Source organism: Chrysochloris asiatica, unplaced genomic scaffold (assembly GCF_000296735.1).
Source record: "Chrysochloris asiatica unplaced genomic scaffold, ChrAsi1.0 scaffold00310, whole genome shotgun sequence".
Taxonomy (NCBI): Eukaryota; Metazoa; Chordata; class Mammalia; order Afrosoricida; family Chrysochloridae; genus Chrysochloris; species Chrysochloris asiatica.
Genome location: NW_006408828.1, coordinates 817,348 through 829,338, shown reverse-complemented (window position 1 = coordinate 829,338; position 11,991 = coordinate 817,348). Strand labels below are relative to the sequence as shown.

At 45.5% G+C, this 11,991-nt stretch overlaps 1 protein-coding gene across 1 annotated transcript in view; it reads right to left on the bottom strand.

Moving 5' to 3' along the window:
- CD6 (CD6 molecule) overlaps positions 1 to 9,390 on the bottom strand; it is a 56,437-nt gene extending 47,047 nt beyond the window's left edge. The window contains 1 exon segment of the mRNA XM_006875042.1: positions 9,330 to 9,390. Within this exon segment, the coding sequence (XP_006875104.1) occupies positions 9,330 to 9,390 (61 nt within the window).
- Between the last annotated feature and the right edge of the window lie 2,601 nt (positions 9,391 to 11,991).

Here is an 11,991-nt window from a genome sequence, read left to right as displayed (position 1 = left end):
GAAACAAAATAATGAATCCTATCAAGCACAAGGGAGTGGCTATTGGGAGAGATCCCCAGTACCTGGTTGAAGCCTAGAAGGACAGACAGCCAAGGGACAAGTCATTTTCTGTGTACGGTAGAAAGAGAGCCCTGGGCTGCATACTGGGAACCTTAAGTTCAAATCTTGGCACTTAGCAGCTATACACTTTGGACAAGTCTCTTGTCCTCATTAAAACTTAGCTTCCTCAGCTATAAAACGGGGTTATTGTGTGGCTAAGTGAGCTCATTGTACAAGCAGTACCGTTAACCACTAAACTCCGAGTTCACACACACAAGGGATTGTTTTTGCCCTTGTTGAGTTGTATTTATAAATTAACAAAGTGAGCACTGCTGTATTTGGGCATTTTCAATTTCATGTTATCTACAAGAATTTTCATACCATGGTGAGTTGGGTATCTTTTATCTCTAGCAGGCAGGCACAGGTAGTGCAGCAGTTAAGCATCCAGCTGCTAAACAAAAGGTCACCATTTCAAACTCCACTAGCCATGCTTTGGTAGACAGATGTGGCAGTCCATGTCTGTAAAGATGTACAGCCTTGTCCTATAAGATTGCAAGAAGTCAGAATTCAATTCAACAGTATTTGGGTGGTTGTGTGTGTGTGTGTGTGTATGTGTGTGCATGTTTTAAGTCAGGCACAGAAAATCTAAGCAACATCCGTGGCTGGGGTCACACAGAGCTGGGATTGAGTACCCAAATGTGCCTGGTTCCAAAGCTCATCTATCCAGGCATGGCAGGATGCCGGCTGGGGTGTTGTTACTGTGATTATCTTGGCATTGTAATTTCTAAGCTAGCTGGATCCCCTCCTCCCAGCCAGCCATCGGTACAAGGTGTTAAGTTAAGGAAGGAAGAAGAAAAGGAGGGAAGGAGAGAGGGGAGGAAGTTGTTCAAGCAAGTTAGAGCCAGCATGTGAAAGCATAGCTCACTCCAAAAATCTGTCCCTGCTGCCTGTCTCCTCAAAGCCAAAAACCAAACCATTGCTGTGAAGTCAATTCCAGCTCCTGACAACCTCATGTGTTACAGAGTAGAATTGATCCATAGGGTTTGCTTGGCTGTCATCTTTACAGAAGCAAATCACCACACTTTTCTTCTGCAGCATTGCTGGGCGGGCGGGGGAGGCATTGAACCATCTATTTTTAGGCTAATTGTTGTTGTTAAGTGCCATCAAGTCGGTTCTGACTCATAGCAACCCTGTATAGGGTTTCTAAGGAGCAGCTGGTGATTTTGAACCACTGGACTTGAGGTAAAAACCGATCTTCGATCAAGTGCTTATCCTACAGCGCCACACCAGGACTCTTTAGTCCAGTATAAACCCAGGACTCAAAAACAAACAAATAAACAAACAAAACCAGTTACTATTGAGGTGAGTCTGACTCGTTTTAACCCCATATGTTGCAGAGTAGAGAGCTGTGTGCCACAGGATTTTCATGGCTGTAACCCTTCAGACTCACAGTCTCAGAAACCCTATACAGGGTCGCTATGGGTTGGAATCGACTCGACAGCACTTAACAACAACAACAACAATTCAGAAGCAGATCACTAGGGCTTTTTTCCCAAGGTGCCTTTGAATGGACTCGAACTCCATTCCCAGCTCAACAGGGAAACCCGGAGGGTTCAGGGTACCTGATATGGGGCCCTCGTGTCGCTGGACAGCAGGGTGGATGGTTCTGGATCATCAGTCCCCAAAATGTGGGGCACATACCCAAAGTGCTTGAAGTCATTCAGGAGGTCACAAGCATGGCGTTAACTATGAGGCAAGAAGTAATGTCACTTCATCTCCCGCTCTGCCTTTCTCATTACTTGGAGGAGAAGGTATCCCCAGAGGAAGTCCTTAATACCTCTGACATCACTAGACCTCCCTGCCTGAGCCAAGGGAAAGCAGTAGCTTCTCTGGATATAATGTAACAACATTGTTTCACTTCCTTCTGTTATCTTCACCATAAGGATTAAGGTAATTTACAATGGCTTTCTCTTTAAGAAGTGATACAAAGTGTCTTCTGAAATTAAACACCTTTAAGCTCTTAAGAATATGGTTAAGAAAGAAGATTAAGTAAATTGTTGAGTGCCTGGCAACTTTAGCAGACACTGGGAAGGGGAGGGTGTGGGGGCACACAGAAACCCCAGGGAAATGCTGCTCTGGAAAAAAGTGTCAAATGCTAACCTGGGGGCAAGATGGAACCTCTGGAGGAGGGTACTATGGCTGGGTTAGGAGACAGGGTCTGGGGGGTTCAGCCCCAGCAGTGTTTGCTTGATGCTGAGCTGAGCATCTGCTATGAGTGTTCAAGTGGGTGGTTTCATGTTTCTCTAAGTGTACTGGTACCCGATGGTTAAATGAACAAAATCTCATAATATTTATACATCTGTGTTAAGTGTAAATTGGGTCAAATTCTATGTGTTGTACGTAACTTCTTCATCGTGTAATTCAGTGGTATTTAACTCCACCTCTGTATTTGGGCATTTTTAGATATGTTATCTACATGAATTTGAGATAACAAATAGAGATAACATTTGACCATTAGAATTTCTCACGGATGTGACTGAATGACTGACTTTAGTCTTTTCCGACAAGATGATTTATTTTCTGTGGCCTCCAACCCTCTATCCTAAAACTTCAGTTGAGGCCATGTGCTCATTCCTCCTTGTTTCCAGGAAAAGACTGGTTCTTCAGCCTCAGAATCCAAGCACTCACCTTTCCTTAACTTTCCTATCCGGAGATCAGGCTACTGAGGTCAGCTTCGGTGAAGGTTGATTGAATGAGGAAAGTGATGGGAAGGACTTTCCCTAACATTCTAGATCCCATTGTGACCACATACATTTGGCTAGAAGTCCGTGGATGGTGCAAACGTGAATGCATTCAGCTGTCAATAGAAAGGTTGGACGTTCAACCCCACCCAGAAGCATGTTGGAAGACAGTCTGGCTATCTAATTCTGAAAAACTGTGGAGTACATACAGTTCTACTGTAACACATCTGGGGTCGCTCTGAGTCAATGTGGACTGTTTTTTGTTTTGGTTTGTTTCTGTTTTCACATTTTGTGCATACATACCCAGCTTCCTTCCCCTACCTCTCCCACCATGATGGCCATGCCAATTGCAATCCTCTGGCATTGACCTGTGACCAGGAAGCCAGACCGAGTAGAGAGACACACCCAGAAGCCTGTCACACATCACTTCTGTGCCTATGAGTTGTATTGTTGCCAGACAGGAAGAATGGTATGAGAACTCAGAATGCACTAATAAACACATTTGTTTAATCGAATCCAATGAGTTAAAGTCCCCTGGGCAGATCTAGAGGATTGTTGAGTGCTGTCTAGTTGGTTCCAACTCATAGTGACCCTGTATAGGGTTTCTGAGCAACTACTGATGGGTTTGAACTGCCAAGCTGTGGTTCACAGTCCAGTGCTGATCCTACAGCACCACACCAGGAGTCCAGGTTTAGGTTTATATAAATTGGATCCACAGTCTGTGGGACAAACGGAACCAAATCCACTGTGATGATGTTGATTCCAACTCACCTCAACCCTACAGGATAGAACAGAAGGGTTGCACTGGGTTTGGATTAGCACAGCAGCTGTGACCATGGGCTCAGACAATGTGAGGCTAATGAAAGGCCGGGCAGTGATCCATTCTGTTGTCTGTAGGGTTGCTTCGATTCAGAACCAACTCAACAGCACTTATCAACAATCTTTACGGAGGCAGCCTGCCAGATCTTTCCCCACAAGGAGCAGCTGGTGGATTTGAATCTCTGACCTTAGCAGCTGAATGCTTAACCACTGCTTAACTGAAGGGGGTTGTTGTTGTTAAGTGCCATGGGTTTGGTTCTGACTCATAGTGACCCTATATAGGGTTTCCAAGGAGCGGCTGGTAAATGTGAACCACCAACCTTGTGGTTAGCAGTCCAGTGTTTAATCTTACAGTGTCACGCCAAAACTCCAATGGAAGGGCTGTTGTGAAATGCTGCCAAGTCAGTGCCGACCCATAGCGACCCTGTATAGGGTTTCCCAGGAGCAGCTGGAGAGCTTGAACCGCTGACCTTGCGGAAGGGTGCAGGCTGTCAAAAATGGCTCAGTGTGCCCATCAGCAGTGCCAGGAAATGACATCTTATATTTTGTCCAGCCAAGAGAGAGAATGAGAACCAGTAACTGTAAGTCACCTACATTGGTAATATTGCTTTCTCTGCGGTAAGTGACAGTTAAGCACATAACTACTAGTCAAAGCTTGGCTGTTCAAACCCACCCAGGGGTGCCTTGGAAGACAGACCTGGTGATCTGCTTCCCCAAACCAGAGCCTTGGAAACCCTAGGGAGCAGTTCTACACTGCCCACGTGGGGCTGCCGTGAATCAGATGTTATAATAACAAGCAGCTTTTAATGCCAGGAAAATAAGAATTTAAAACATTGCAAGGAACTATAAACCATGAACTTTCATTAATAAGAATACATCAGTACTGGTTCATCAATTGTAAGAAATTATTAATAGGAGAAACTGTTTACACAGGGGAGAGGGGCCTACAGGAATGCTGTATACTTCTCCACACAGTTTTCCTGTAAATCTAAAACTGTTCTGTAAAATGAAGTCTATTCAGTGGGAAAAGTAGTAATAAGTATTGGACTGCTAACCACAAGGTAGGCAGTTCAAACCCACCAGCAGCTTCTCAGAAACCCTAGACAGGGTCCCTATGAGTAGGAACCAACTCAACAGCACTTAACAACAATAAGGGGAAAAACAGAGATGATTAAATGAACAAAAATGGAAGAGTTTCTACATTTGTGTTAAGCGTAAATTGGGTCGAGTTCTGTGTGTTTATGTATAAAGCCCAGTACTGGGAAAGTGGATTGTTGTTAATAGCGACCCTGTATAGGGTTTCTGAGGAGCAGCTGGTGAATTTGAACCACCAACCATGTGCTTCAAACCAAACTTGTGGTTGAGTGCTTAGCCTAGGGTGCCACACCAGACTCTGGGAATGCAGAAATCCCAGAGAGCGTGCCTCAACGTACACATCTTGTATTTGTAATGTTTGACCATTTGAGTCTCTCTCAGATGTGATTGAGGGATTGACTTCAGCTGAAATTTTAAGTTGAAAGTTGAAGAGAATTTAATGAAGCCTCAGATCTGAGAAAGCTTAATAGTCACTTTGTTCATAAACTCATTTTTAGATTTCTATACATTCTTTGAGGAGCTCATGAGGATTTTGTTTCTTAGAGGTATTTAAAGCATTTATCAGAAAATCAACTTCATTTAGTTTTAAAATGTACTTTAGAATCGCTAAGGCCGTGACTGCTATGCGGTGTAAATCTACCACGAGCTACCTGTTTAATTTAAAATTTTCTAGTAGCCACATTTTAAAACATAAGTCTGGAGGGATGTTGTTGCTGTTCAGTGCCGTCGAGTCGGTTCTGACTCATGGCCACCCTGTATAAGGTTCCTGAGGCTGTAGCCTCATCTTTCTCCCACAGAGCGAGTAGTGGACTCAAGCCACTGATCTTGTAGTCCATAGTCCAGTGCTTACCCTACAGAACCACTGTGCTCCCCATATATAAATATATAAAAAGAAACCAAACCAAACCAAACCCACTACCATGGAGCCCATTTTGGCTGACAGACTTTATAGAACAGAGCAGAACGGCTCCAGAGGGTGTCCAAAGCTGGGTATCTTCACAGAATCAGCACAATTAATTGTAATAATAAAATGTACTAAACCCAACATGTCAAAAATAGGATTATCTCCATATGTACTTCCAATAAAAATTTATTAATGAAATGTTTTCCATTCTTTTTGGTACAAACTTTCAAAATCTGTTGACATAGTATCATACATTTCCAACAGAGCTCGGTTTAGACTACCACACTCAAATGCACAGTTCTAGTGGTACCTTATGGGTCGGCCCAGATCTAAAGGAACCTAATTAGCTTCATCTATTATAAGCAGCTCTGGTAGCGTAGTGGTTACGAATTGGGCTGCGAGCCACAAGGTCAGCAGTTCGAAACTACCAGCTGTTCCGTAGGAGAAAGATGAGACTTTCTGCTCCTGTAAAGATTTACAGCCTCGGAAACCCTATACAGGGTCACTATGAGTCGGAACCGACTCCACGGCACATAACAACAACAACATTATAAGCAGCATTTATTGTTTAAGGGAATTTACCCTGATCAACTTGATTTGCTTAAATATCAATTAAAGGCCTCTTGGACGCCATCATTAAAAATCATTGCACTTACAAATAAAATGGGATTTGTATACTGAGTTTACAAGTTTAAGAAAGAAGTCGATTTTAAAATTCTAATTAAAAATGATTATTTCTGAAGGACCATAAAGAACTTTTCAAGACACAGAAACAGGTCTTGAAACACCAACCAAATGCAGTACAGATGGAATTAGGGTCACCATCCTCGGCACTATAGTGTTGCAGGAAAGGCCTGGGTCTTTGTTACTGCCCCATACATATTGTGTCAGATCTGGATAAGCCTTCAGAGACTGTCTGCCCAAAGAACCCATTCCACATATAGGACCACTGAGGCCCAGAGAGGAGAAGGAGGATAGCCACACAGTGAGTTAGAGTCTCCTGGTCCTACTTCATCCTCTTGGGTCTCGGCTGAGTGTCATTCATTCTCTCTGCCCCTTTATCTCCAGTTGTCTGATCAGGAAACTGAGGCACAGAATTGGAGGCACACAAACTGACCCTGGGCCAAGGCCTGAGGGCAACAGCAGCAGAGAATGATCCTGCTTTTGTAAGCCCTGCCTGGCATCTGCCCTGGGCATCGGCCAACGTAAGCCCAGGTTGGTGAGAGAGGTCAGTGTGAGCCCAGGATGGAGAGCCTGGAGCTGTAACTGGGAAACCAACATGAGCATCAGGCTCCATGGCCCCTGGTCCCCAGGCAGAGATAGGCAACCGCAGCCAGGCAGCTCTTAGGTGAGGGCTCCGAACTTCCTCATGGGTCCTATTCTCTCAGCTCTCCCTCCTCCATCCTTTCTCTTTCATTTCTGTTCTTTTCTCCATTGTTGTTGTCAGCTGCCATCGAGTGGCCGCTATCTCATGGTGCCCCATGTGTGCAGAGGAGAACCACTCCCCAGGGTTTTCAAGGATGTGATCCTTCAGAAGCAGATCAGCAGACCTGCCTTCTAAGGTGCCGCTGAACGGTTTCAGACCACCAACCTTTTGAAAAGTAGTTGAGTGCTTAACAGTTTATAACACTCCTCACTCCCTTTCCCCAGGCTGATCTGTACCAACATACTGATATGGCCAGTAGGACCCCCTGCAAACAGAGCTAGGGTGCGCTTACCCTGCATGGGTACCGACCTGCTGGGCTGTGAGTGTGCTGGACCAACACGGAGGGGACAAAGCGCTCAGGTAGGCCCAGGGATGTGCTCAACTTCTTGTCTACAAGCCATAGGCCAGCCTCGACTTTTGCTGCTCCAGGGGGCTCACTCTATTCAAACTTGAACTTGGGCTCAAGTTCTCCTGTCTACAGTGTCCTCCTACCAGCTCCTAGTTCTCAACAGGAAGACCCCTGCCACCGGAGACCCCAGAGAGGGTTTACTGAAGCAGAGTTCAATTCCATTTAACTACAGAGTGAGGGAGCCATTCTCTGTTCAAAGTGCTTTCAAATCTTCTGAAAAGTTAAGAAGAAAATAACACTTGCAACAAGGGTTCCTTGAGCAACCCCTCATTCCTCTTTTTAACCGAAGGCTGGTCTTAGGCTTCAGCTCAAGGCCTTTGCGTTCTTTTAACCTTTAACTAGAACATAACATACATTTGTTTTCACCACCATTTATTTTAATGGTTACCTTGATCTTTTGTTGTGGCAAATGACAATGGTTTTCCATTTACAATAGTGACATAAAGTTTCCTTTCAAACCTAAACTTGTATCTAATTACTATAAATGCAGTTTTTAAAGGATCAACTAAATAGCCGTGTGAGGAATGTTGGCAGATAGAACAGAAATTCTCAAGGCAAAGATAGGACCATGGCAAAGATAGAGACCACTGGTCTCTTCCATCTAAAGCAGTGTAAAGAAAATCAAAAACGTCAGGAAACAGTTCATTCAAAGGACGAACGGACCACAGGAAGGGACTACAGTCTTCACTAGCCTGAGACCAGAAGAACTGGGTACCTCCCAACTGCCACTACCCATGACTCTGCTTGGGATCACAAGAGAAGGTCCTAGGCAAAGTGGGAGAGCAACAAATGTAGACCAAAATTCAAAATCATAAAAAAAAAAATCAAAATCATATTAGACCAGACTTACTGACCTAACAGTGACTGGTGGAACCCCGAGACTCTCGCCCTTACACATCCTTCCAGCCTGTAATGGAACCCACCCTCGGGGATCCAGTTTCAGCGGAACAATAGACAAGCTTATAAAATGACTGATAACAATGTGAGGGACACGTGCTACTTACAACAATCAACCATAAGAGACCAAAAGGTTAGCATTTGCCCAAAACCAAAGGTCAGAAGACAGGAAGAATGGACAAATAGAAACAGGGTATAACGGAAGGAAGCATATTGTTACATTGTAACAAAATGTTACAAAGTCACAAAACTAAATGTATCTACGGCTAGAAAACTAATTTGCTTTGTTAACTCTTACCCAAACTACAACAATAAATTCAAATTTAAAGAAAGTTCTCAGGGCCAGATAAACTGACGGAAGCTACTCAGCTCTCAGGCCTTTCTGTTCACCTTCCTGAGGCCCGCTCAGGGCTCTGGGCTCCCTGGAAGTTCAGGAATTGGAGGAGGGGAAGGGGGCTTAAGAGCCTTCTAACTGGCTTGTGCCCTAAATGACCCCTGATGATAGTGCTAAAGCCCCAGAAACCAGCCGTCCTAAACTCTGTTTCTGAGACTGCTCTCCCAGTGCGGTTACAAACCTGGTGAGCCCAAGGCCTGGGATGGGGAATATAGTCATCGGTGGTCCATCTCTTTGGAGGGTTAACGGTTCCCTCCTGGGGAAATAAGGAATGGGGCTCCCTGGGCCTATGGGGGGAGGAGCCCACCTCCTCAGACCCCCAGAGCCCTCTGTAAGACAACATGCTGCCCATGTTTTCTCCTCACAGGAGAGAGGCCTCTTAGGACGAGAGCATGAGACCCAGGCACAGCCCTCAGTCCCTAAAGACGTTCCTGCTCCAGCTCTGAGCCTTGACTACTGTTGTCACAGCTAGTTCCCCCCTAGTACCGGGGCACCGCCTTAGATAAAATGACCCAGAAAGAAGTGTGTAAGGGAACCATCCTGAAGGAGGCTGCAAGGGCAGGACCACATCCTCCAGCATGAGATGAGGGGACGGGACTGGGTACCTGAGAAGGTCGCCATCAGCCATCCTGCGATCACAAAGAAGAACCACATGTTTGGCGCCATCCCTGACGATTATGCGTGCCCACCAGTGGGCAGTGCCATCCTGTACCCGGGGTGGGCACGGCCGCTGGCTGCTCCTGCTTGTGTCTTTCTCTCTGCTGCTCTCTTGCACGCCTGTGGCCAACCCCCACCTGTGAGTATCTCTCACGCCTCCGTGCTGTTCTGCTGTGGTTTGGTCTCCAGGAAGCCAGGTTGGTGTGACAAAGGCTGGTGGGAAGAGCCCCCAGTCACCTCTGCTGTGAGCCCACCAAGCCTGGCTGAACCTCCTGAGTAATGAGGTGAGACCAAGAAAGGATTCAGCAAGAATACCCGGGGTGGAGGGGCAGCAAGGGGAAGGGAATAGCTCGTTTCTGGTGACCCAAAGAGGAAGACCTGGTACAGAGGAGATGTTTCATAAACAGATGTTGGAAGAGTAGATGAATGAATGAATGAATGAATGTGCCACTGTGTGTCCCATTTCACAGATTCTGACTCTTGTGGGACTACATCTCAAGGTTTACCTTGTTCTTGGGTGCAATGGTTGCTAGGAAGAAGGATGTAAGGTCTGAGCGCACTTGTGAGAGGAGAGTCTCAGTCTCTCTCATGATGAGTTGTCTTCCACAGGGAAGGGCTTGAAGGTCCAGGTGGGAGCTAGTCACTGAGAGGATACAAAAGGATCCAGCTCTCCTCACCTTTGGGGCTGGGCTGGGTCTTCCTCTATGGGAGGGTAGAGGGGAGGGCTTACAAGGTCAGATATGGCAGCTGGCCTAGGGGAATGAGTAGGATTTCCTTCGGTAGGGGAGGGGCGTCTAGGCCAGAAGGAACAGCAGTAACAAGGGTGTGGAAGCAAGAAAGCCTGGCTTGTTAGGACATGCTGAGCTGCTCAGTTGGTGATGGTGGTTGGTGGTTATGTGCCATGGAGTCGATTTCAACTCATAGTGACCCTGCATAGAGTTTCCGAGGCTGTAAATCTTTACAGGAGCAGAAAGCCTCATCTTTCTCCCACAGAACTGCTGGTAGTTTTAAACAGTTGACCATGAGGTTCATGTTGTTGTTGTCAAGTGCCATCGAGTCGATTCCGACCCATAGTGATCCTGTATAGGGTTTCCAAGGATTAGCTGGTGAGCTTGAATCGCTGACCTTGCAGTTCAAACGGCTTTGCAGTCTGGTGCATTAACCCACAGCGCCACACCAGGACTGCTAAAGTAAATACTGAGGCAGGGAACATGTATGTTTAATTCACCACTACACTCACAGTGTTGGGCACACAGGCAATGCTTAATAGATATTTGTTGACTGAATGAGTGAATAGGTAACTTGGTTTGGCTGTCCAAGCAGAACCCTTGATGTTTTTGAGTCTTGAAATAGGAGACTGGTTCCTCCTTGCTCTACCCCATACAACTTCACCTCAAGTTCACTTGTCCTGACCCTACACTGAGATTCTATACCCCAATCCTCATCTGTCTTCATTTGCCTACCTGTGGAAAGGGGAAGAAGATTCCTCCTCCACCAGGTCCCAAGAGAACATTTGATGTTGCAGGATTTGGAGCCACAGGGACCCACCCAATCATGTGGGGCAACCAAGCTATGGCACCAGCTGAGGATGCCCTCTAGTGGAAGGTTGGGGGCAGCACCTGGATTCAAGTTCATTCAAGCGACATTTACAGAAGGCTTGGGTATGTGGCACTCTGGAAACCCTCATCCCTGCTATTAGGGGCATGTGGTTCTCAAACACACGTGACCAAAGCACAGACCAGGGTAAGAGAAACACAATGAGAGGACTCCAGCTAATGGACAGCTTCCTGAGAGATGCTTCTGGTTGGGCTGGGATGAATGGCTAGATTTCCATTTCTGGCAATATGGTAGATGACATATTCTGAAAAGTTTTTCTGAAACAAAACACCCAAAAGACATATAGATAAAAAGATGTTAGAACATTTGCAAAAATGCATAGCTGAGGTGGCAAGACATGAAGAAAAATCCGAGGCCCAAAATGACCAAGAAAAGTGCAAATCCAAAGAGAAAGAGAAAAATTGATATTGAAGCAAAAATTGTCCTCAGGCAATAGTTGACACCAGGTGGCCAAGAACTTCAGTTTAATGCACCGGAAAAGAAAAACAAAACTAGAGCCAAGGCATAGTGGGAAATAAAATCAGAACCCCGTCCCTAAAATACAATGCCCACAATGGGTGAGCTAGGAGAGAAACCATGTTGAAAGGGAGCTGACCTGGAACTCACCAAGCTCAACAATGATAGTGAGTGGAGCCGGAAAAACGTCCACCCTGAATGCTCCCAGCTACTAGTCAGCTATGGGTGCAGGAGTGGGTAGAGTTCACATCATCTGTGCAGCAAAAAAATGACCACACAACAAACAGATAAAACAACACAGATTTTTATATTAAAGTAGATGGTCGTGCCCTAGGTATTTAGTGGAAATAAATGCAAAAATTCTCTTCTCAAGTAACTCTTAAATTCAGACTTCAAAGAATTCCCACAGGAAATGGTATAAGGAACATGCAAAAAGAAATAAATCATAAACACAGGACAAAAGGCACGTTGAATGAGAGTTACATAAAGTAGGAAACAATCCAACACTGCAGATACTAGAATTAGGGTATATCTATT